Here is a 26,971-nt window from a genome sequence, read left to right as displayed (position 1 = left end):
AACTCAGACTTTCTGTGAAGAGGCAGAAAAGTGACCCTTCACTTACGCCAGGCAACATAAGTCAGACAGAGAAAGACAAATACTGTCTTTCACTTATATGATTTCACTTATGTGTGAAATCTAAAAACAAACAAACAAAAAAACTAACAGAGAGTAATAGACACAAAGAACAAACAGGTGGTTGCCAGGGAGGAGGGGAAGGAGAGAAACAGAGAGAAATGAGTCGTGGGTATGAAATATAGTTACAGGGAATATAGTCAATAACTACGTATTATCTTTATATCATGACAAATACTAATGACTTACTGTGGTGATCATTTTGAAATCACTGTGTTATATAACAGGAACTAACACAGGTCAGTCATACTTCAAAAAGAAACAAGCAGAGCCTGGGATCTACAGGCTCTGTGGTGGGGTCAATGGCAACCCCCAAGAGGGCTTATGCCAAGGGGCACCTTCCAGGACTGCAGCGGCCAGTACCCATCCCCGAGGCGAGCCACCTTCTCCGAGGTCTCCACAGGAGACTCTCCAACACTAGCAGGCATATCTGATAGGCTGAGAGTGAAAGTGTTAGCCACTTAGTTGTGTCCAACTCTTTGCAACCCCATGGACTGTAGCCCAACAGGCTCCTCTGTCCGTGGAATTCTCCAGATAAGAATACTGGAGTGGGTTGCCATTTCCTTCTCCAGGGGATCTTCCCAACCCAGGGATCAAACCCAAATCTTCTGCACTGCAGGCGGATTCTTTACCACTGAGCCACCAGGGAAGGCTCTAAGGCACTTGTGGAGCATAGACCTTGCCTCTGGGAACTTCTGGGGAGGATTTTAATGGGAGAATGTGCAGGAAACACATGATGTCTGTGTCCCTCTAGGAACTGGCAGGGTCAGTGTCAAAGTAAGGTGCTCAGAATATGTTAACTGTGGTCACTATTGTTGACATTGATCTCTTGTTGTTGACAAGAGATCAAAATATGCTTGTGTGGAGTCTGTCCTCAGAGGTTCTAATGTAAATGGTCTGGGGCACAACTTGACCATTGGAAGTGTTCTTAAAGCTCTCTAGGTATGTAACTTAAGATGAGAACCACAGCCCCAAACCATGGATTCAATTTAGAAGTTCCCAGGAAGCCCCAAGGATTGAGTCCCGGTTCTCAAAGCTACCTGCCTTTGACCTCCTGGCAGGAAGCGTTTGGTTACCTGCAGTCACAGCCTCTCCTGATGCCAGGCAGCCACACCTGATGCCGAGAGAGGCCTCCTGAGGTGAGCACAGAACTCTGAGCGCTGGGACTGCATGCTCAGAGCACAGTGGGCCACACTGGGCGGCCATGTGACTCACACCTCCTCAGGGGTGTGGACCTGACTTCAGAGGACCCAATGCCTTTACTCCTCCACAAAAAGCTTACCATCTCTCCAAAACCGGCCTTCTTTAAAAAAAAAAAAAAAGAGAGAGAGAGACATATTTGTATTTCACCTTCATATTATAAGGGGCCTTTAACTACTAAACCATTTTTGGCCAAAAGAGCTTGGTGAACATTTGTTTTCCTTTGTTACCTTCAGTTCAGTTCAGTCGCTCAGTCGTGTCCGACTCTTTGCAACCCCACAAACCACAGCATGCCAGGCCTCCCTGTCCATCACCAATTCCCAGAGTTCATGCAAACTCATGTCCATTGAGTTGGTGATGCCATCCAACCATCTTATCCTCTGTCATCCCCTTCTCCTCCTGCCCTCAATCTTTCCCAGCATCAGGATCTTTTCAAATGAGTCAGTTCTTCGCATCAGGTGGCCAGAGTATTGGAGTTTCAGCTTCAACATCATTATTGAGTTTCAACTTCAACATCACTGTTAAGTTAGTGGATAACTATTTTGAAAAATAACACCTGATCCTAGATTCCTTCCCTTTCTTGATTCACTGTCTTATAAATCAAGGACACTGAAATACAAGAAATCAGTAACAACAGTGACAACAGTTAATATTTTCTGAGCACCTTACTTTGACACCGACCCTGCCAGTTCCTGGAGGGAGACAGACATCATGTGTTTCCTGCACACTCTCCCAATTAAAATTCTCCCCAGAAGTTCCCAGCGGCAAGGTCTATGGATCCACAAGTGAAGTTGTGGGAACTTCACAATGGGAAGTTACATTTCCCATTCCACAAGTGAAGAGACCAAGGCTCGGGTTCACACCACCCTGGAGGAGAGGCAAGGAATGCAGGCAGAGAGACGCCAGAGCCCAGGCCCCAGCTCGGCACTCACGGCCTCCAGGGAAGTCCCAGCGAAAGCACTGCCGCCGCGCCTGCGCACTGCAGACGCCCAGGGCGGCGTCCCGCATCCCTGCCCAGCTAGATGCTCCCGCGCTCCATCAGCCTCCTCCGCCACCACAAACCACCTGCCCCCCAACAGTAGCACGTGTTCCTGTGGAGCCGAGGGTAGCAGCGACACATGCACAATGGACCTCAGCACTCCGAGCAGCCACTCAAGCAAGGCCAGTCCCGCCCCCTTTGTCAAAGGTGAAAGCTGCTCTCTAGCCCCAAAGCCTAACAGTGTCCTCCGGCCCCTGCACACGTGGGCTGCCTCACAGGCCTGAGGAAAGCTACTCACAACAGATCCAGACAAGGGTGCCTCCGGGAACCCTTTGCATAGCTGAAACATGCCCACCGTTCCAAATTCAAAAAGGCTATAGGAGGTAGCGAATGAAGCTTCTGTCTTAGCCCTTCCCATCCAGCTCACTGCCTGGACCACCTTTGTCTGGGGGGGGCTGGGGGGGGAGACACTTTTACTAGTTTCTTGAGTATCCTTCTAATGTTTCTTTAGGCAAACACAAGTGACAACAAGCACGTGTTCTAACTTTTCCTCCTCTTACACAAAAAGGAACATACTCTCATAGCTGTTCTGCATCTTGAGTTTTTCACCCAATGACATGACCAGGGTACTTCCCACACGGGAACACAGCACGGCTTCACGCCTCAGAGGCTCCCAGTGCTGCGGTGCACAGACGTGTCACCTTCTGTCTAACTGGTCCCCTCTGGATGGTCACTTGGGTTGCTGGGATGAATTCCCAGAGGTGAGTTGCTGGGTCAAAGCTACACGCACTTGTAGTTTTCATAGAGAGAATTTCCCCCATAAACCAAGTATAAGAGAAATAAAGCAGGTGCTCTGACTGCTCAGTGAGAACTCAATTTGAGCCCCAGCGCTGCCACTCATTACCTTGGGGAAGTGGACGAGCTGCTTTACTTCCTTGTGCCTCAACCTCCTCATCTGTGAAGTGGGGATAATCATAGACCCTGCCTCACAGAGCTGTTACAAAGATGGTGTGACTGAGTATCACTAAAGAACCTAAAACAGTCAGGCCCAAAGAAAACCCTTATTTGCTGAGGGTTCCTCACCGTTATTCTCAACCCCTAGCCCAGCTAATTCCTAGGACACAGCAAGGACAGCAGGCATCTACACCATACCTCAGTCCTGCTGGCTGAGGTATGGGATTGGGCTGCTACCACAGAGGCTGACAGAATGACTGCCCCAAATTCTCACAGAGTTACTGTCTGGATCTGGCCAGGCTTGCAGGCTCATCAGCCTCTTGGAACTTGTCTCGCCCAGGGATGCTGACTCAGGCAAAAGAGACTTGCAGGAGGCTGGCGAGGGAAACCAGAAGGTCAATGTGTCAATTCACCATGAGAACAGAACCGTCAGGAGAAACAGACACAGCCACCAGCCTCTCTGGCTGACTGACACGCTCGCTCCCTGAAGGCAAGCTGGGCATGAGGACAAGCTGAGGCCCAAGAGGTGTGTAACTGATGTCTATTCTGAGAGCCTAAAGCACTCGTCTGTCCTGGATCACTTCCTCCCCATCCCCACTGCCTCCCCGGGTCCCTGCCACCCTCATTTTTCACCTGAAAGTTTGCACTGGACTCACAACTGGGCCCCTTGCTCCACCCTTGCCCGACAATCTAGTCTCAACACAGCAGTCAGAGGAAGCACATTAAAATCTAAATCAGAACTTGCACTTACTCTACATAACACCTCAGTGGCTCCTCATGTCCTCCGGGTCAAAGCCCAAGTCGTTTCAACGGCCTACACAGCCCACCAGGCTTCTAGCCATGTCCCCATCCCCACTCACTACCACTCCACAACACCTGCAGCCACCCTGGCCTCAATTCTCCAAACCTGCCAGGACTGCTCCTACCCCAGGGCCTTTGCACTGGCTGTTACTTGGTCCTAACTGGCCCCACGTTGCCAGCATGTGGTTCATCTCTCATGTACTTCAAGTACTTGCTCACACATCAACTTCTCAGTGAGGCCACCTCCGACCACCCTATTTAAAAGTGTAGTCCATACGACTCAGATGGCACCATTTACTATTAACTTTTTGTTATATTTCCATTTAGTCATGTCTGTGTGTGTATGTTATAAAATTATATGTATTAATAAAATTTACCACCTGAAAAAAAAAGTGTAGTCCACCCCCACCCACTGCTCTGGTTTGGGGTTTTTTTCCCTCCATAGCACCAGTCCTCATCTAATATACAATTGGGTTTATTTATGTATTCCATGAATCTCCTCTTTGTGGCACAGCCCACAAATGCCTGGATTTTTGTTTCCTATTTGCTGACATCCTCAGCACCCAGCAGAGCGCCCAACACCACCTCCCCAGATCATCTGAACCCTAAGATCCTAGACATCTCTTCCTGGCTCAGTTAGCTCCCATTCCCTTTTCTCCTGGAAAGAGCATCAACCTTTCTTCTTTGGGGTATCCCAGCTCTGGATTATCTGCATATTCCCTCCTCCAGAGCCCATAACTGGCTCAGGGACTGACGAGTGATCCAAGCCAGACCAATGAGATGAATTCCAAGACTTCTGCTGCAAAGTGTGGATAGAATTTCCTTCCTTCTCCTGGGACTACTCGCAGCAAAGCTGGTAGAAGCTGGGGACACCTTGTGGAGCTTGAGAATGAAGTCAATCCAAGAAAAAGTACTAGAAAAAGCCACAGTTCTGAAGATATTGGTTGAGTTCTTAAATCCAGCTGTACCTGAAGCCAGAAATGACCCCTGGACATTTCAACATAAGCCAATAAATACCCTCCCGTCTCCAAGACTAGTATGAGTTAGTTTCTCTATCACTTGTTCCAGTTAATACACTCAGTTCCTCGGTCTCCTACACAGAAATATACGGTCTCTCTGAACAACATTTTGTTTCCTAACACATTTGATGGTCAACACCGAATTCAAACTGATTATATTCTTTGCAGCCAAAGATGGAGAAGTTCTATACAGTCAGCAAAAACAAGACCAGGAGCTGACTGTGGCTCAGATCATGAACTCCTTATTGCCAAATTCAGACTTAAATTGAAGAAAGTAGGGAAAACCACTAGACCATTCAGGTATGACCTAAATCAAATCCCTTTTATGATTATACAGTGGAAGTGAGAAATAGATTTAAGGGACTAGATCTGACAGAGTGCCTGATGAACTGTGGATGGAGGTTCGTGACATTGTACAGGAGTCAGGGATTAAGACCATCCCCACGGAAAAGAAATGCAAAAAAGCAAAATGGTTGTCTGAGGAGGCCTTACAAATAGCTGTGAAAAGAAGAGAAGTGAAAAGCAAAGGAGAAAAGGAAAGATATTCCCATCTGAATGCAGAGTTCCAAAGAACAGCCAGGAGAGATAAGAAAGCCTTCCTCAGCAATCAATACAAAGAAATAGAGGAAAACAACAGAACGGGAAAGACTAGAGATCTCTTCAAGAAAATTAGAGATACCAAGGGAATATTTCAGGCAAAGTTGGCTCGATAAAGGACAGAAATGGTATGGACCTAACAGAAGCAGAAGATATTAAGAAGAGGTGGCAAGAATACACAGAAGAACTAGACAAAAAAGATCTTCATGACCCAGATAATCACAATGGTGTGATCACTCACCTAGAGCCAGACATCCTGGAATGTGAATTCAAGTAGGCCTTAGAAAGCATCACTATGAACAAAGCTAGTGGAGGTGATGGAATTCCAGTTGAGCTATTTCAAATCCTAAAAGATGATGCTGTGAAAGTGCTGCACTCAATATGCCAGCAAATTTGGAAAACTCAGCAGTGGCCACAGGACTGGAAAAGGTCAGTTTTCATTCCAATCCCAAAGAAAGGCAATGCCAAAGAATGCTCAAACTACCGCACAATTGCACTCATCTCACACACTAGCAAAGTAATGCTCAAAATTCTCCAAGCCAGGCTTCAGCAATACGTGAACCGTGAACTTCCAGATGTTCAAGCTGGATTTAGAAAAGGCAGAGGAACCAGAGACCAAATTGCCAACATCCACTGGATCATCGAAAAAGCAAGAGTTCCAGAAAAACGTCTATTTCTGCTTTATTGACTATGCCAAAGCCGCTGACTGTGTGGATCACAATAAACTGTGGAAAATTTTAAAAGAGATGGGAATACCAGACCATCTGACCTGTCTCTTGAGAAACCTGTATGCAGGTCAGGAAGCAACAGTTAGAACTGGACATGGAACAACAGACTGGTTCCAAATAGGAAAAGGAGTATGTCAAGGCTGTATATTGTCACCCTGCTTGTTTAACTTATATGCAGAGTACATCATGAGAAACACTTGGGGGGAAGAAGCACAAGCTGGAATCAAGATTGCCGGGAGAAATATCAATAACCTCAGATATGCAGACGACACCACCCTTATGGCAGAAAGTGAAGAGGAACTAAAAAGCCTCTTGATGAAAGTGAAGGAGGAGAGTGGAAAAAGTTGGCTTAAAGCTCAACATTCAAAAAACAAAGATCATGGCATCTGGTCCCATCACTTCATGGGAAATAGATGGGGAAACAGTGGAAACAGTGTCAAACTTTATTTTTTTGGGCTCCAAAATCACTGCAGATGGTGACTGCAGCAATGAAATTAAAAGACGCTTACTCCTTGGAAGGAAAGTTATGACCAACCTAGATGGCATTTTAAAAAGCAGAGACATTACTTTGCCAACAAAGGTCCATCTAGTCAAGGTTATGGTTTTTCCGGTAGTCACGTATGGATGTGAGAGCTGGACTGTGAAGAAAGCTGAGCACCGAAGAATTGATGCTTTTGAACTGTGGTGTTGGAGAAGACTTGAGAATCCCTTGGACTGCAAGAATCGAACAAGTCCATCCTAAAGGAGATCAGTCCTGGGTGTTCATTGGAAGGACTGACGCTGAAGCTGAAACTCCAATACTTTGGCCACGTCATGCCAAGAGTTGACTCACTGGAAAAGACCTTAATGCTGGGAAGGATTGGGGGCAGGAGGAGAAGAGGACGACAGAGGATGAGATTGCTGGATGGCATCACTGACTCAATGGTCATGGGTTTGAGTAAACTCCGGGAGTTGGTGATGGACAGGGAGGCCTGACGTGCTGCGATTCATGGGGTTGCAAAGAGTTGGACACAACTGAGCAACTGAACTGAATACATTTGACCTTTTAGTAGGTTACAATCTAGACTTACCAGTTTGGGAGCCCACTGGCAAAACAGCTAAGGTTATATGCCAACCTACTCAGCGTTCAGTTCTCAGAAGGAGACTGTCTCCTAGTTCTTGCGGGGCACCTCACTGCTGAGCGTCAAATACGGCCCACAGGCTGCACGTTTGGGCAAACTGCTAATGGCATGATGTCTTGGCCATTGACCATCACAAGCAGCATGGAAACCTCCTGTTTCTCCATGGGACTCCTGGTTAATCTCTTCCATCTAGATCTCTCTGCTGGGCTCCCAAAGATCATTTGGCTTGAGGGGTGGAGCATGCGACAAGGGGCAGCCACAGTGATGCAGGAAGACCTCACAGGAGCTGCAGCCATCACCCACAGGGCAGAGACGGGCAGCTTAGACTAAGGTTTCAACAGAGAAGACAGAAAAGTGGAGTACTGGGGAGAAACTGAGGAGGCCGAAGTGAAGAACTTGGTGATGGACTGTACGTGGGGCATGGCGAGAAGACACTCAGATTTCCAGAGTGGGCAACAGGGTGCCTGGTGTCGCCATTCCCTAGGACAGAAACCCAGCATGGGTGGGCACGGGCTGGGAAGAGGTGCCGGGCTCGGTTCTGAACAAAGCGGGTTCCAGATGCCACGAGCTGGCTGGCAGTGGATCAAGGCCTGGACAGGACGTGTGCTCCCCAGCCCGCCTCGCTTCGCTCACTCACCTTACTAGCCTATCAGAAGGTGAGAAGCAAGTAATCTAAGATTCTTTCTGGAGGAGGAAATGGCAGCCCACTCCAGTATTCTTGCCTGGGAAATGACCTGGGCAGGGAAGCCGGGCGGGCTACAGTCCGTCCACAAGGAGGTCACAAGGAGTCAGACACAACTGAGCAAATGCATGCATGAGCACGCACATGTGCACATGCACACACACACACCTATATAGAAAACAGACAGCTAATGGGAACCTGCTGTGTAGCACGGAGCCTCTACCCACTGCTCTGTGGTGACTTAAACAGGAAGGAACTCTGGGAAAGAGTGGATACATGTAAATGTGTAGCCGATCTGCTTTGCCGCAGAGCAGAAACAAGCACAACGTCGCAAAGCAGCTACACTCCAATAAAAATTAAGTTAAAAAAATAAAATTCTTTCAGAAACAGCACTGTTATTAATAAGCAAGGGTAAGGGTGGGGGTTTTGATTTCCCTCATGTCTCACCTCAAAACTGCAACCACAACGGAACCTATTTTAAAGCAACTCAACCGTCCAACTTCCGGCAAAACAAACTACTTCTTAGATTTAAGATGAATAAGACTAGTACTTACCAAATGTATCAAGTATGTCAGTGATAAGGACAAATTTGCTTGGGTAGAACTGAATAACACTTGTGTCCGAAAGAAGCTTTGAGCACTAAAAAAAAGAAGAGAAAAGTCACTCGGTCGTGTCTGGCTGGGTTAAAACACTCCAAGCCTGCAAAGTAAAGGGTTTCTACAGACAAGTGCAGGTTTTTACGATGGGCCAGGCCTGGTGCCAGTCTCTGGAGGCATAATTACAAGAAATACCACTGTGCTTTTGACAATGGGAATCGACTCTGCTCACAAAAGAGCCTCTTAAGGAAAGGCAACATCACCTCCCTCCAGAAAAGCCACAGCTCAGGAATCTTGTCCAGAGGTTCCGAACTAGGATCAGCATGTAGTCAGTTGACCAGGAAAGTCAACCAGCATCCTTGCAGGTGACTCCATCTTTTCAGTATGGCCTCCTCTGGTTTATTTCATGATAGTCTTGATTCTTAAATGTTCTTTTCTAAGAAATGACCCCATAGGTAAACCTCCAGGGCTTCTTAAAGTAGCATCTATTATTTATACTCACTCTTAAATTTCCTTCTAAAAGGAAACTTGACAAGTTTCAAAGAGTTACATGTTTCTCTGGAACTGTGCTCTGCAACACCAGGAACATTTTGGGTTTGCAGGAAATTGCTCAATCCCTCCACCATCACCTGTGCCAGAAGGCCACTGACATGTTCAGGACTTAAAACAGAAGATTAGAGCCACACAACGTGGCCCCGAACATCCCAGATGAAGTCATCTTGCATAATCAAAAACAAAAATCTATCTCTATTTTGAAGAATACAAAGTAATACCCTGAAGTCTTTATAGATTCAAAAGTCTGGATAAGGAACTAGATAACCTTGCCATAGTTTATCAGAGATAAAAAATGTCCTGTAAAAACCAAAACTATTTGGGCATTTAGAAGGAGTCCTTTCATATGCATGCACTTTCAATGTGCAGTGAATGGCTAGAAAGTTCATCTTATCAAGATGTAGACTGACATGTGTTTTCAGTTTGGCTTTGTTACCCAATATCTAAATTATTAGATTTATCAAGTTTCTCTTTAGCATTATATAATTAAAAGTAAACAATGTGTCCAATTTGTGAAGCAACCTCTCATAGCCCAAATGTTATTTGGGGTTTGGAGGTGAGGGGAACGTTAAGCTGTGAAAACAATGGCATTGACACCAAGTGTGGCATTTATATATACACAGAACTCCATTTCCTGACACCTTGCTTTATGTTTCTCACATGCCCTTTATGAGAGCTCCAACCTAAACAATTACCCCATGAGACTTCCGGTCTTGGAAGCAACAAACAGCTCTGAATCTTAGAGACTGTTTATAGTACACAGCGCTTGGTTCCTAGGGATGTGACATCTCCTGAGTTTCTACCAGAGCCCCTCAGAGATGAGTTACTGCCCGTGGTGAGGAGGGAGGGAGAGAGAATTCAAACAGAAGATTTCAAATTAAACACAGCTGGCGATTCCCAACACTGCATTGATTTTGTCTCCCAAGCTGGTGTCACAGAGTATAAGGTTTTTTAATCCAAAGTTGAAGTCATAATAATGCTATAAATTTAAGTCACTATTTTGAAGATTCCACAGCTATTTTTTTAAAGCTTTGCTGCAGTTTCCTAAACTAATAAAAATCAGACACCCCATGGTAAGTATTAAAAACAGAGTCCCTGCTCCTCTCCAAACCTACCGGTCAAAACCACCTGTGGAGGCACCAGGGAATCAGCATTTCAAACAAGGGCTCCAGGTGCTGCAGGGACACAAGCCCAGGACACACTGGGCCCGTGAAATCCACCATCTGCAGTACCCTCTGAGCGGAATAAGCATTCTACAAACCAGGGGTTCTCAGCTTCAGAATAACCTGGGGGACTTCATGCAGTAACAGTGCCTGGGATTCTGATCAAGCAGCTCCAGTGTTCAGCTTGGAAAACAGGATTTCTTAATGCTCCCAAGTGATTCTAATGTGCAGCCAAGGTTGAGAACCATTGTTATAAACATTTCCTGAGCAAGTGAGACTGGTCAATTACCTGCCTGAAATACTTGCTATCGAATTTATCAACACTGCAGAAAAAATACTAAAGGAATGTTTTTCATTTGTTGCCAGTTAGTGATATCCTAGAAGGAAACTAACAATTTCAAAACCTAAGTTGGAATTAAAAAACAAAAGTTTGAACCAAAGCAAATGAATAAACTAAAAGATAACCTATCATTGAGCACTGAGAAAGTATGACTAAATGGATGAATGGATGGATGAATGGGAGGAAAGAAGGAAGAAAGCAGATAATCAGAGGACAGTTATTGCCTAGAACATATATTTTTTAAATCCTAAAAATCAGTAAGAAAGATACAAACAACATAATGGAAAAATGAGCAAAAGGAATCAACAAAAGGCATCTTACAGAAAAAGAAACCCCAGAGGCCAATAAACATTTAAAGAGATGCTCAATCTTATTATAATCAGGGAATTGTAAATTAAAATCACAATAAAATATGATTTTATTACCTCCTAAATTAGAAAAATTAAAATAGGAAGTCTGCTCATACCAAATGTTGGTAGGCTGCTGAATAGCACAGACTCTCACACTCTGTCACTATCGCGCAGGCTGGCACAGCTACTGCAGAACATAACTTGGCATCATCTGGAAAAGTGGATGAGGCACACACCATACCCCTGAGCGATTCTACTGTTAGGTATGGGCCCTCATTAGAGAAACACTTTACATGGTCACCAGCAGACATGACTAGTGTTCACACGGTTCATAACACTGAAAAAGGAAAAAGAAAAGGAAGGAACTAGACCCTCATTAACAGAAAGAATGATACATAATTTATGCATCAGTAGATTAATTCTGGTTCAAATGGCAAATCTCTTCATCTGATCTATAGGGTCAGTACAATCCCTATTAAAATCTCAGAAGGTTTTTTCTTTCTTTTTGTTTTTTGGTAGAAATTGATCCTAAAAATTCATATGGATACACAAAAGACCCAAAAGAGCCAAAACAATTTTGAAAAAGAAGAAAAAGTTAAAACACTTATACTACCTAGTTCCAAAACTTATCATAAAGCTATAGATTAAGACAGGTGGTACTGGTTTAAGGACAAACTTAGAGATCTATGGATTAGAATTGAGAGTTCAGAAATAAACCCTTACATTTATGGCCAACTGACTTGACAAAGATGCCAAGATAAGTCAACAGGAAAAAGTCTTTTCAGCAAATGCTGCTGAGACAACTGGATATCCATAAGCAAAAAGAAATAAATTTAGACACTCACACTATACATACAACATAATAATTCAAAATGGACCATAAACCTAGATGTAAGAGCTAAAACTATAAAACTCTGTAGAAGAAAATAGGAAGAAATTCTCATGACCCTGGGTTATGCAAACAGTTCCTGGATACAACTCCAAAAGCATGGGCCAAAAAGAAGAAACTGATAAAATGAACTTCAAAAACTTCTACATTTCAAAAGATACCATTATTAAAATGAAAAGACAAGCCACAGACTAGGAGAAAAATACATGTACATGATGTATTTGATAAAGAATTTATATCACAGATAAAAAATTGTTACAACTCAGTAAAGAAGATAAACGAAATGACTTTTTAAATGGGCAAGTCTTGAATGGACAGTTCACTAAAGAAGATATAAAAATGACCAATAAACATGAAAAGATGCTCAATATCATTAGTCAGGTGGGATATGCAAATTAAAACAGCATGGGCTACCTCTTCACACCCAATCAGATGGCTATAATCAAAGAGACAGAAAATAATGAAACAAGTGATGGAGAAGATATGGAGGAGCTGGAATCCTCGTACACTGCTGGTGGGAATGCAAATGGTGCAGCCGTTTTGGAAAGCAAACTGGCCATTCCTCAAAAAGGTAAACATAAACTTACCATAGTATTTAGCAATTCCATTCCTAGGAATCTATCCAAGAAAAATGAAAATATATGTCCACAGGAAGACTTGTATCCAACTGTGAACAGCAGCATTATTCATAATGGCCAGAGTGGAAACAACCTAAATGGCCACCAACTTACTAATAGGTAACAAAAATGTGGTTATGCCTGCAGTGGAAAACTATTCTGCAGTTTAAAAAAAAAAAAAAAGTGCTGATATAACAACATGGATAAACATCAAAAACATGGTAAGTGAAAGAAGCCAGAGGCAAAAGATTACATCCTGAATGACTCCACATACATGAAATGTCCAGGAAAGGTAAATTCACAGAATCAGAAAGCATATCTGTGGTTTTTCTGGAGCTCAAAGTGGCAGTAGCTATGAAAATGTTCTAAAACTGGATTGTGGAATAGCTGTGCAACTCTACATAGACTTACTAAAAATTACTGAATTGTACATTTACAATGGTGAATTTTAGGACATGTAAATTATCTCAATAAAGTTGAAAAAACAAAACAAAGTAAAATCTTACTACAGAGCAAATAAGGGCAACTGTGCTCATTTCTCCATACTCTGTGCCTTCACTAGCTTTTTTGGATTAAGAAGCTAGTCTTTAAAGTACTGAAAGTCAAATAATTACTATTAACCAGATGTGGAGTTAATTAAACACTTTTATGGTTCTGTTCTTTGGGAAGACATGAATCAAATCTCCAGATGTAAAACTCTTAGAAGTCACAGTTCTGTGCTACCAAAGTCTATGGAGAGATGTTGCCAACAAAAATATTTTGAAGAAGCTCTTCATAGTGTAGATAATATTTTCTCACTTGAGCCACTCAGCAAGCAACCTCCATCATGTGCCTTCAGGATGAGAGAAACCTTCAGATATTTACTTTGTCAACTAACAACTGGGATGGAAGGGAAATGGGCTTGGGTTTGCCTCTATCATGAACACCAAAATAAATAGTACCTGCCATACAAAGTGTCATTCTAAGCGCTTTCAAGTACTCAGTGTAAAGACTCTCAGACTCTAATCCTCCTCCAGAAAAAAAAGATAAGAAAACAAATGTCCCATTCCCATGACAATAAACAAGAATGAGAGCTAGTACTTCTGAACTAAAATATGGCTGTTCAGCAATTCTGTTACCTCTGCTCTGAAAGTCATAATGCATACATCATTCCTTGTATAGTGTACTTCTGGACTTGTTTTGCCAAGACAGGATGTTCTTATGATTCAAGAGACAGGATAAGCTGTTTTCCCTACGGAACTTGCTCTTGTGATCCAAAAGTTGTCATGGATCAACAAAAAGGACTCAACAAATGTACCTCTGACACTATAAACACATTGTCTGTGCCACATCATTATACAGAACATGACCCCAAAATGCATACGTCAAGAACATACAACCATTGGTCCCAAAGATACAAAGAAAATCTGGTCAAGAAAACCCAAAACACAGTTGCTCAATCTTTAGTCTATACAGATCATAAATGTGTCAGGGGCTGTAACAGGGCCAACGAACTGCACAACCCTGGGGGGACATCAGTAATTCTGTAATCCAGGGTGAAATTTCCTGGAATTGCACAGTGCATAATCTATACAGCTGCACGTGGTGGCCCTGGGATTAGCCATCTCATAAAAAACACTGATTCATAATCATGGACTTTCACAGGAGGTAGGTGAAAATGGAACAGGTGAAAAAATTAGGGTAAGACCCTGAAGGCAGGCCTCTGAAAACCTTAATTATCCACAAAGGAGTTTTACAAAGGAAATTCGGGGTGAGGCGGGGCGGCGGAATCACTCAACCTGACCTGGATGACTATTTTTAGAGCCTTCACTTTCTGGTCCGAGGCCCAGGCGTCCTTCAATGACTGGTTGAGCTCCTCTATGCGGTTCACATAATCCTGTTGAGTCAAATTCAACAGCTCCTTTTGGGATCCCTGTGGGCAGAAAGTAGAAAGATACACGCACAGAAGAAAAACATTTTGGACTCCCCACCCCCATGAATATTAGCTGGGTTTTGATTTGTAGGTTGTCCTCATATCCCAAGCAAGATCGATAGTTCTGTCTTGTGATCAAAGAAGTTCTTTGAGTTTTCTGCAAAGGTGAGCAGATGACAATAATTGGGAGACTGGCCTGGAACATAAGTCAGACCTAAGCCCACTCCCAGCTCAGTCACATTCTAGCCATATGACTCGAGATCAGCTGCTTTCCTCTCTGAGTCTCCTCTGTGAACAGTGATAACAGGACTTACCTTTATTTAACACACAGTTAATGGGGCATGTTGTGCACTAGGCAAGTATGGTATACTAGATGTCCCAGATACAAAGTTGTGCAAAAAGACATTACTTTAGGACCAATGGTACAGAGGACAAGATGGGCCCTAATACAGAGACAAATATTCAGGGAAACCAATTCTACGAAGATACATATCACAGTGTATCTAAATCTGAGGTGTCCATTGTAAGAAGTACAATTGTTCTATTTATCACTAAGGAAGACAAAATGCTGATGGTGGACATCCACCAATTGACAGACACAGCTCAATTTCAGGGATACACCAATGTTGGGGAAAAGGTTCACTTTCGTCTAGACTGGTGGTCAAGAATGGTTTCCTGGAGCAAGTGACGCTTGAAACAAATTCTCAGTGGGGTGCAGGTATTAACTAGGCAATGGAGGGGTATTAACTAGACCAAGAAGAGCGCATTCAGGACGGAGAGCAGACTCAGCAAAAACCCAGGGCAGAAGTGAGTGAGGTCATCACTTGGATGAAATAACAACATATGTGAAGACCAGTACCACTGGCACATAGTACATGCTTATTAATCCCTGGCTTATTGTTAAGATGCTGATTACACAGCTCACAGGAGTGAAGGTCATGCTAACAACCCACATGAAGAGCCCGGGAACCAAATCCTTTTTATATGAATGTTCCCTGGAATCCAAAGGGAAGAACTCTTTTATTTTTTTTAATTGAAGTATAGCTAATTTACATTGAGTTCATTTCTGGCAAGGGTTCCATAGTGTAGTGGTTATCATGTCTGCTTTACAACACCGAGTTCATTTCTGGTGTACAGTGAGGTGATTCAGTTATATCACGTATGTGTATATATTCTTCATATTCTTTTCCATCATAGTTTATCCTAAGATACTGAGTATAGTTGCTTACTGTACTGTACAGTAAGTCCTTGTTGTTTCTCTATGTTATATACAGTAGTTTGTATCTGCTAGTCCTAAACTCCTAATTTATCCCCCCACCCTTTTCCCTTTGGTAACCGTAAGTGGGGGGAAAAAAAAGTTTTCTAAGTCTAGAGCTTGTTTTTGTTTTGCAAATAAGTTCATTTGTATTCATATTTTAGATTCCACATATAGGTGGTATCATATGATATTTATCTTTTTCTGCCTGACTTACTTCACTTAGTATGATAATCTTTTGGTCCATCCACACTGCTGCAAATGGTATTTACTCAATCTTTTTATGGCTGAGTAGTATGCCATTGTATATATATATATATATATATATATATATATATATACCTCATTTTCTTTATCCATTCATCTGCTGGTGGATATTTACATTGCTTGCATGTCTTTGATATTGTAAATAGTGTTGCTATGAACGCTAGGGTGTATGTATCTTTTTGAACTAAGAGTTTTCTCCAGATACATGCCCAGGAGTGGGATTGCTGGAACAACTCTTTATTAAAGAAATACAGGTAGGAGGTTCAGGAAATGTGAGCTGATCCCAGCTGGTCACTTGAACAGTGAGGTAGGATTCTCCCTGCCCCTCTGCTGTAGGAGGAACCACATGACTAGTCTGGACAAACGGAGGTGAACCGAGCTGCACGTGTCCCTTCTGGGCCGAGGCAGTGAGAAGTGACCCTATCTCCAGCTCCGCTGCTGACAACCCTGGAACCATCTGCTGAGACGGCAGCACCATGATGGTGGTATACCTGTCACCGACACTGGATGAGTAATGCGAGAAGAAATAAACCTTTGTTATATTAAGCCACTGAGACACTGGGGTCATTTGTTTATAACCTTGCCTTGTCCTGACAAATATGCTATGTTAACCTGGAAGCCAAGGGGCAGCCAGCTGCTGCTGTGAGCAGGGAGAAGCAAGGTAACCAGTCTGCAGAAAAACAAACCGCACCCCCCCCCCCAAAAAAAAAGGAGAACTAGGAAGAGTCTGGAGGCTACACAGAACCAAGAGAGACAGAAGACAGCTGCTGGGGTTCCGAGTGGTTTTTCAGTTTCTGGTTCCAGGCCTGTGTGCCCTTGCGTTCCGTGTACCCTTCAATACAGTCCTTATTTTCCACATAAACCAGTTCAAGTGAGTTTCAGATACTCAACAGACAACAGAGCTTTGATAGAACCATTGGCATTTCCCTACCAGCCAAGGTTGGCTGGTGACATGCAGACTGGGGCTCTCAGGCACCCTAATTCAAAATGTCATTACTGAATTGAGAAATAAAATATTGGACTATTTAGACTCTGCTGAGCAGCTAACAATTCCAGTCTCAGGGCTACAAGGACCCGGAAACCAGAGGCAAAATGTAGAACAGAACAATGGCAACTGCTATTACATGGAAAGAAAAAGTGAAAGTGAAGTTGCTCAGTCGTGTCCACCTCTTTGTGACCCCATGGACTATAACCTATCAGGTTCCTCTGTCCATGGAATTTTCCAGGCAAGAGTACTGGAGTGGGTTGCCATTTCCTTCTCCAGGGGATCTTCCCAACCCAGGGATTGAACCCAGGCAGACGCTTTACCATCTGACTCACCAGGGAAACCACTATTAGATGGACCTTTGTGATTTCAAGGCATTCCCATTCAGCCCACACAACTGTATTATTATGAGGAAATGAGAATAGTAAGATGAATGCCCAAGGCTACCCTGTTAATAAGCAGTCAAGCTAAGGCCTCTAGACTCAGAATGGTGGTGACATCAGCTAACACTTGCAAAGCATGTACAACGTGCTAGGTGCTGGTCTAAGCACTTCACGTGCATTAACTCATGTAATCCTCTGCATTCACCCTAAGAGGCAGATACTAGGTAGCACCTCCACTTTACAGATTAGTAAACCGAGGCACAGAGCTCAAGTTCTTAAGCACCTTGTCCCAAATTACAGAATTACCAAATAGTAGAGCCAGGATGCAAACCCAAGGTCTGGCTCCAGAGTTTGCTCTCTTACCTACCAGCCTCACCCCTCCCCAGGAACCAGGCTAGTAATGTTTATGAGTGAACTGTGCCAGGGAGAACTATGCAATCTGGACGGTGCATATCCACGTTAAACATGAGACTGTGAGCCCACAGTTAGGTGGAATTTAAGAGAATCCAGAAATCTAGATTCATACTCATAATTTGTATGAGTTGGCAAAGCAGTTGTGTTCTTTAAAAGCACGTGCAGGCTAATGAAAGATTCCAGCAGCAGAGCAGCTGCGAGCAGCCTCTGCAGCAGGCATGACCACGTCACACTACGCAAGGCAGCTTCCCGGGAGATACTTCCAGTTGGCTTCCCCAGTTAAACTCTGTCCCCAGACGCCCTGGGTTTGCTCAAGTATCACAGTGAGAAGGACACCTTTGGAAAACCAACCCGAGGCAGACTCCTGCACGCTCGGCCAACCGCGCCGCTGGCATCTTTCCCCCATCGGCTGGTGCCTCAGGAGGCCTGAACACAATGTGCAGCTCGAGGATTAATCAGGGAGCAGCCACTGAGATTGACTTCGCTTGGCAGAAGCACCGGAAGCATCACTGCTCCCGGGATTCAGCAAATGACTCGCTCACCTCCTCAAAGTCATCCAGCTCCTCCAGCCTGGTCCGAACCTTCTCCGACATTGCAGATGTGGCGGTCCCAGCTTTGCCTAGACAGAATGGATTTATGTCACACGGGTGGCTTTCCTCTGTCACCAATACCCCCAAAGGAAGGCATCGTTCACTCTACGCTTCATCATAAATAAAGAGGCTGGGGATATTACAGACAACTCCCTGAGATTTTGAAAGCAACATCCTTATGTAACCCAAGTTTCACTGGAAACATTTCTGCCTAGGAGTTGTTCGTGGGAACGCAGCGGGCCAGCCTCAAAAGGGTTCCATGACATTTGATATTTACAAACTTTTCACTAAATCATTTGTTTATTCCTAAAGAAAGGCAGTCCAGATAAGGATGCCAAGAATCCATCATAGTTATTTTCCTCAAACAAAAGGCCCTCTCAGGCTCTACTCACAGTGTAGAATTGTTGTATCAACAACTAACAGAACAACAGTCCCACTGTCCAGAAGTGGAAACACTAGGGCTTCAAAGCCCTCTCTTCAAGCAAATGGGACTTGTAAGCCGCCTTCCCTCGTCCATCAGCACAACCATTCTCATCAGCAGGGACTGGAGGGAAGAGAAGGAAAGGACCCCAGGCCGTGGGCCAGTCACAGGGCAGGGCTCTCTGTCGAGCTGCCTGTTGTCTTCCAGAGCCTTCTATTTCCGAACCCTTTCTCCATCTTAAGGGCTTTCTGTTCTAGACCAGAGGCCCGCTTGCTCCTGCCGACCAAATTCACTCTCAGGAGCTAAAGTTTACTCTTTTAAGGCACTGGTTTCGTAGCTCTGGTGTTAATGCACAGATTTGCTGGGATCAGCTGAGAGCATGGTACAATTATTCAATTACTAACAACTACTAAGATTCCAAATAATTTGATTTTTTGACCTGGTTTCTACTTTCCCCTTCATTTTGAAATATATCACAGAACGTGCATATATGTACATTTTAGCAGACCATCATAAAACCTTTGTTGAGAGTCCCTTGGACAGCAAGCAGATCAAACCAGTCAATCCTAAAGAAAATCAACCCTTCACTGGGAGGACTGATGCTTAAGTTGAAGCTCCAATACTATGGCCACCTGATGCAAAGACTCATTGGAAAAGATCCTGATACTGGGAAAGACTGAGGGTAAGAGGAGAAAGGGGCAACAGAGGATGAGATGGTTGCATGGCATCACTGACTCAGTGGACATGAGTTTGAGTGAACTCCAGGAGATAATGAAGGACAGGTTAAGCCTAGCATGCTGCAGTTCATAGGGTCACAAAGAGTTGGACACAACTTAGCGACTGAACAATAACAACCTAAAACCTTTGCGGCCACCACCCAAACAGTATATTTTCTTGCCTCTTTCACTCACTGCTAACTTTAGATCATGAAGTTTACCCATGTCGTTGCACAGAACTGCAGATAACTCATTTTCATTGCTGCTTGGTATTTTCCATGGTGTGAATACATCACAAATTATTTCTTATTTTACCATCAATGGATGTCTGGGTTGTATCCTGTTTGGGGCTACTGTGAACAACACTGCTATGAACATTTCTGTGCATGTCTCCTGGTTCCTATATGCATGCATTTCCTCAGGGCAGTGCTGCTCAGACTTTGACAATAATCACTTAAGAATGTGTTAGCATGCAGGTTTTGATTTTTAGTAGGTCCAGCAGGGCCTGTGACTCTGCATATCTAATGAGCTCCCAGGTGATGTCACTGACCACACTTTAAGAAACATGGACTTGGGCAGAGTTGAAAAAATGCATTCTCTAGAAGGCCATATATAAGTATTTTAGATTTTGTGAGCCATACAATCTCTGCCACAACTACTCAACTATGACATTAGAATACAAAAGCAGCCACAGACAACCTGTACACACACTGGCAAGGCTTCATTCCAGTAAAACATAACTTACAAAATTAAACCAGGTTTGGCCTTGAGGATACAGTTTGCCAATTTCTGATCTAGGGTATATTCTGATAGTGGAACTGCTAAGGAAAAAGACTGGGCCATCTTCAATTTTACCAGATAATACAAAAGTGCTTTATACAGTGGTGGTGTCATTTTATACTCTCCCATCAGCATCACATGACACTTCCTGTTGCTCTACATTCTCACCAGCTAGTGATATGGTCACTTTTTGATCTCTCCAAACTGACAGACATGCAATGCTATGATTTACTTTTTTAATGGTTTGGGGTCAAAGTTACGCCTATAACAAAGGTGCCCCCACTCTCTTGATTTCTAATGTGCTGTCTCAATCTGCAGAGAACACAGAGTTGCAGCTGCCATACCAGCAATTTGCAATGCAGCACGCCTGTGCTCCTCTGCACCCCAGTGATACAGGAGCTAAGTCAGTGGCTTCAGAATCACCCACGAGCTTCAAAAACGGAATTCCTGGGACCCATTCTGCAAGATTACTTTGATAAGCAGAGTAGGACCCAGTGGTCTATATTTGTATGAAATATAAATATATATATTCCCCAGATGACCCTGCTGCAAAGCTAGAATGAGATGCTCTGGTCCAGACCATGTCTCCTGGCTGAATAGAATAAATTGAGAACTGTTGTGTTCAGGGACCAGTGGCTGGTAAAACTGAATGTGTGATTCCGCTTATTGGTGGATCTGTGCTTTCACAAGGGATAAAGATGTAAAGCAAAGGAAAGAATCTCTAAAAAGAAGAATTTCAACCATTCCCCAGCCAGTGAGGAGGCATACAAGAGGGGTGAGTGACTACCACTCTATAACCCCAAAATCAAGGTTTCCGTTTTACTCCTAGTAGTAGCCTCTTTGGTCTTTTTTTCTTTCATTCATCATCTAAGTACGTATTTCAATTCTACTAAGTCTATATATAATCTAGGAAATAATAGCTTCAACTGAATTAAACATCAGGATTGGATACTACAAACTTTTTCTTTGGAAAGCTATTTTAAAGGTAATGGGAGAATTCTCCACCAAAACAGTAACAACAACAAAAACTCACCTTTTTCAGATCCCATAAAAAGATTCTGCAGAGGCAAAAAAAAAACAATTATTAATATTTTCTAAAACTTACTGGATTCTATGTCAAAAACTTATATCTAAATTATCCAAGTAGCAATAAGACCACATGAGCCATCATTTTGCGACAAAGCCATTTACTTACCCAAATGAAAAAGAGAAATATTTATTCAAAGGAAGAAAATACAGCTCACTAGAAACTACTAGAGATTCAAATGTCTAGTCAATTCAAGACTCTCAAAGCAAGACAACAAAGAGCAAGATTTTGAGAACGATGGTGGCATGTGAAAGCCTTCAGCGTACTCTAATAAATCAAGGTTTCATAACCTTGGCAATACTGATGCTAAGAGGTAGAAAACTGTTGTGGGGGGCTGTCCTGTGCATTGCAGGATGTTTAGCATGATCTCTGTTTTTTCCACATTAGATACCAGTAGCACTCCCACCGCTGAGACAACCAAAATGTCTCCAGACATTGCCAATGTCACCTGGGGAGTAAAGTTACTCCTAGTTGAGAATCACAGCTCTATATTAACTCAAGGCAATCAGAAAACAGTAAGAAAAAATTTTAAATAGACCAGCAATTCTGCCACCATTCTTTTTAACAAGCACAGACTCTGGAAGAAGGGACTAGACCTTCCTAGCTGCTACTGAGTTCACCCCTTCCTCCCTGCTCACAGACCCAATTTCTGATGGATGCACTGTGAACAGTCCATGACGACCTTCAAGACAAATGTAACTGGACGTGTTGCGTGAACTCCAGGAAGTGTTCTTGAATGTGGGAGGGTGCATCCCACTTCTCCCCTTCCACCGTCTAACAATTTGGACATGAGATGACACTGAACAAGACAGAGAAGCAAGACAGAGAGAGTCGGGTCCCTGATGACTTCAGAGGAGCCACACAGCCCTGGACCACCAGCCTCCAGGCATCTTTCCAGTGTGAAGAGAGATGAACCCTTAGGGAAGGCTTCAGTTACAAGCTAGTCCTCAAGTACATAAGCATTAACCTGCTTACCCCAGTTGAGCAACTGGCAGAGTACGGGGTAAGCCCCAGTCATGAGCCAACAGCTTGACCTAGTGGCCATCATCTAAACAAACAGTGAACCTCTGGCCCTGGCAGAAAATCCACCAGTGGGACTCTCTGAACAACAGTAAGAAGTTAACCTTCTTCAGGATGGCTCTATCCTCCCCTCAAAACTCTCACCTCTCCCAGAGATGGGACTGTGTGACTCCAGTTCTTTTTCTGAACTGTGCCTGATACCTGATTCTTAACACACTTTTTGAGCAACCAATCAGCATGTTTTATCCCAACTAATACTCACATACCAACTGAAAAAGAAACTAAGCAACATAATTGCGATACTGTGATTTATAATAAGAAATACATGCTTAGTCTTTGTCTAGATACCTGGCACAAAACTCCAAATCCTTGGAACTTCCTAGATGAGAACAATCCAGGAGTCTCTTGTTATGTTAATGAGGTGGATTTTTTGCAGCACCAAAGGATGAGGGCTGTTCCTCTGGGGAATCAACCTTTCAGTCCCTGATTTCCCAAGAGGAGAGAGGGGCTAGGGGCAATTACCAGTGGCCCACAACTTAACGAATCCTTCTATGTAATGAAGCCTGCATAGAAACCCAGAAAGATGGGGTTCAGAGAGCTTCCAGGCTGTTGAACCAGAACACATCCACCTGCTGCGATGCTGCACCCCAAACTCCATGTGAACACTTGCTCCTTTGTTCAGGACCTCACTCGAGGTATCTCCTCGTCTGGTTATTGGTTCATATCCTTTAATATCCTTGGTAATAAACCAGTAATCCAGTGAGTCAACTGATCTCTCAGTTCTGTGGGCCATTCTGACAAATTACTGTGTGCTTAGTCGTTCAGTTGTGTCTGGGTCTTTGCGACCCTTTGGACGGTAGCCCACCAGGCTCTTCTTGTCCATGGGATTTTTCAGGCAAGAATACTAGAATGGGTTGCCATTTCCCTCCTCCAGGGGATCTTCCCAACCAATGGATCAAACCCACCACTCCTGTATCTTCTGCACTGTGGGTAGGTTCTTTACCCACTGAGCCATCAGGGAAGCCCAAAGTGTCAGTTGCTCAGTTGTGTCCAACTCTTTGCAACTCCATGGACTTTAGCCCAACCAGGCTCCTCTGTCCATGGAATTCTCCAGGCAAGAAAACTGGAGTGGGTTTCCCTTCTCCACGGAAATCTTCCCAACCCAGGGATCGAAGCTGGGTCTCCTGCACTGCAGGCAGATTCTTTACCATCTGAGTCACTAGGGAATTAATAATAACTGAACCCAAAGAGGTGGTCTTGGGAACCTCTGGCTTATAGCTGATTGGTCAGAAGCAGAGTAATAACATGGACTTTTGATGGGCATCTGATGTGGGGTTGAGCCCTTAACCTGTGGGATCTGATGCTTTCTCCAATATCACAATTGAATTGATTTACAGGCCACCAAGCTGGTGTTGAAGAATTGTTGGTGGGGGGCAGCGGGCTGAGAACCTATATGCTGGAATCAGGCGCAGAATCGTAATAACAAAAAGAAATGACTACTACATCTGAAGTAGACACTGGGAGAAAAGTGTCCTGGTACTTACAATAGAGAGCTTTTCCGTGGTAGTGTACCGGGCAAGGATTTCCCCTCGTTTGCTGGCCCAAGGCTCAAAATCTGATCCTACGATGGAGTTATCATCCCTGTCACGTTTCTTTCTGGAGTTGTCCTAAGGAAAGGCAAGACAATCTCTTCAGCAGCAATTGTTTTAAAAAGTATAAGTAACCATGGTGATGATAGTTGATAACAGTATTGTATAACTGAAATCTGCTAAGACAGTAGGACTTAAATGTTCTCATAAAAAAAAAAGGGGAGGTAAATATGTGAGATGACAGACAAGTTAACTCAATGTACGGAATATTTTCACAATGTCTATGTGTATCAAACCATCACACTGGACATTTTAAATACATTTCAATTTTATTTGTCAATTATATCTCCACAAGGTTAAAAAAAAAAAAAGGCATGAGCAGAAAGCAGATAGTCCTTTACTGGAGAATATAATAGATCCTTACAAGGAGACTATAATCCTTACAAGACTATATCCTTACAAGGAGAATATAATAGATCTTTCCTCCTTATTTGTGAGGAAGCCTTACAAAGAGCTGAGAAAAGAAGAGAAGGGAAAGGTAAAGGAGAAAAGGAAAGATATACCCATTTGAATGCAAAGTTCCAAAGAGCAGCAAGGAGAGATAAGAAAGCCTTCCTCAGTGATCAATGCAAAGAAATAGAGGAAAACAATAGAATGGGAAAGACTAGAGATCTCTTCAAGAAAACTAGAGATACCAAGGGAACATTTCATGCAAAGATGGGCATAATAAAGGACAGGAATGGTATGGACCTAACAGAAGCAGAAGATATTAAGAAGAGGTGGCAAGAATACACAGAAGAACTAGACAAAACAGATCTTCATGACCCAGATAATCACAACAGTGTGATCAGCCACCTAGAGCCAGACATCCTGGGATGCAAAGGCAAGTGGGCCTTAAGAAGCATCACAATGAACAAAGCTAGTGGATGTGATGGAATTCCAGTTGAGCTATTTCAAATCCTAAAAGATGATGCTGTGAAAGTGCTGCACTCAATATGCCAGCAAATTTGGAAAACTCAGAGGTGGCCACAGGACTGGAAAAGGTCAGTTTTCATTCCAATCCCAAAGAAAGGCAATGCCAAAGAATCTTCAAACTACCACACAATTGCACTCATCTCACACACTAGCAAAGTAATGCTCAAAATGCTTCAAGTCAGGCTTCAAAAATATGTGAACAGTGAATTTCCAAATGCTCAAGCTGGATTTAGAAAAGGCAGAGGAACCAGAGATCAAATTGCCAACATCTGTTGGATCATCAAAATAGCAAGAGTTCCAGAAAAACATCTATTTCTGCTTTATTGACTATGCCAAAGCCTCTGACTGTGTGGATCACAACAAACTGTGGAAAATTCTTCAAGAGATGGGAATACCAGACCACCTGACCTGCCTCTTGAGAAATCTGTATGCAGGTCAAGAAGCAATTGTTAGAACCAGACATGGAACAACAGACTGGTTCAAATTGGGAAAGGAGTATGTCAAGGCCATATACTGTCACCCTGCTCATGTAACTTATATGCAGAGTACATCACATGAAATGCCAGGCTGGATAAAGCACAAGCTGGAATCAAGACTGCTGGGAGAAATATCAATAACCTCAGATACGTAAATGATACCACCCTGATGGCAGAAAGCAAAGAAGAACTAAACAGTCTCTTGATCAATGTGAAATAGGAGAGTCATAAGGTTGGCTTAAAACTTAACATTCAGAAAACTAAGATCGTGGCATCTGGTCCCATCACTTTATGGCAAATAGATGGGGAAACAATAGAAACAGTGAGAGATTTTATTTGGGGGGGGGGGGGGGCTCCAAAATCACTACAGATGGTGACTGCAGTCATCAAATTAAAAAAAGCTTGCTCCTTGGAAGAAAAGCTATGACCAAGCTAGACAGCATATTAAAAAGCAGAGACATTACTTTGTCAACAAAGGTCCCTATAGTCAAAGCTATGGTTTTTCTAGTAGTCATGTATGGATATGAGAGTTGGACTATAAAGAAAGGTGAGTCTCGAAGAATTGATGATTTTGAACTGAGGTGTTAGAGAAGACTCTTAAGAATCCCTCGGACTGCAAGGAGATCCAACCAGTCAATCCTAAAGGAAATCAGTCCTGAATATTCACTGGAAGGACTGATGCTGAAGCTGAAGCTCCAATCCTTGGACTATCTGATGGGAAGAACTGACTCATTTGAAAAGACCCTGATGCTGGGAATGATCGAAGGCAGGAGGAGAAGGGGACGACAGAGGATGAGATGGTTGGATGGCATCACTGACTTGACAGACATGAGTTTGAGCAACCTCAAGGAATTGGTGTAGAACAGGGAAGGCTGGCGTGCTGCAGTCCATGGGGTCGCAAAGAGTCAGATGCAACTGAGCAACTGAACTGAACTGACAACAGATATGTCTAAAGGTTTACTGTGATAAAAAATTTTCAAGCCAATTCACCACCAAAGTCCAACAAACCTATCAAAAGATGCTCAAACTCATTAAGAATGAAGCAAAGGCAAAGTAAAAGAGATTATTTTTCAGCAATCAGAATGGCAAGATTTGGGACTTTGCAGGTGGTCCAGGGGTTAAGACTCCACATTTCCATGGCAGAAGGTGCAGGTTTGATCCCTAGTCAGGTAAGTTCCGCATGCCACAAGGTGTGGCCAAAGATTAAAAAAAAAGGTTTTCAATGACTCATAATTATCCTAGTTGGTAAGGATGCAGGGGACAGGCACTCCAAAGTACTGCTATGCTGATGAAAGTGTAAACTGGTAAGCCCTTTCTGGAGAACAATCTGGCAGTAGCCATCAAAATCTTACACGCACATTGCCTTAACCCAGTAATGAACTTCTAACAAGTTACC

The 26,971-nt window shown here is 43.4% G+C and overlaps 1 protein-coding gene across 2 annotated transcripts in view; it reads right to left on the bottom strand.

Annotated features, from left to right (window-relative positions):
• Window positions 1-26,971, bottom strand: part of VPS35L (VPS35 endosomal protein sorting factor like) — a 141,160-nt gene that overhangs the window by 96,145 nt on the left and 18,044 nt on the right. For both annotated transcript variants that reach the window (XM_043914434.1, XM_043914433.1), the window contains 5 exons: window positions 24,080-24,202; window positions 21,462-21,486; window positions 18,464-18,540; window positions 14,489-14,617; window positions 8,753-8,837 (listed from right to left, as the gene is read on the bottom strand). In XM_043914434.1, the coding sequence (XP_043770369.1) occupies window positions 8,753-8,837; window positions 14,489-14,617; window positions 18,464-18,540; window positions 21,462-21,486; window positions 24,080-24,202 (439 nt within the window). The remainder of the gene's footprint in view (window positions 1-8,752; window positions 8,838-14,488; window positions 14,618-18,463; window positions 18,541-21,461; window positions 21,487-24,079; window positions 24,203-26,971) is intronic.

This window comes from Cervus elaphus, chromosome 10 (assembly GCF_910594005.1).
Source record: "Cervus elaphus chromosome 10, mCerEla1.1, whole genome shotgun sequence".
Classification (NCBI taxonomy): Eukaryota; Metazoa; Chordata; class Mammalia; order Artiodactyla; family Cervidae; genus Cervus; species Cervus elaphus.
Note: the sequence above shows the minus strand (reverse complement) of the source record. Positions and strands in the feature narration are given on the sequence as shown.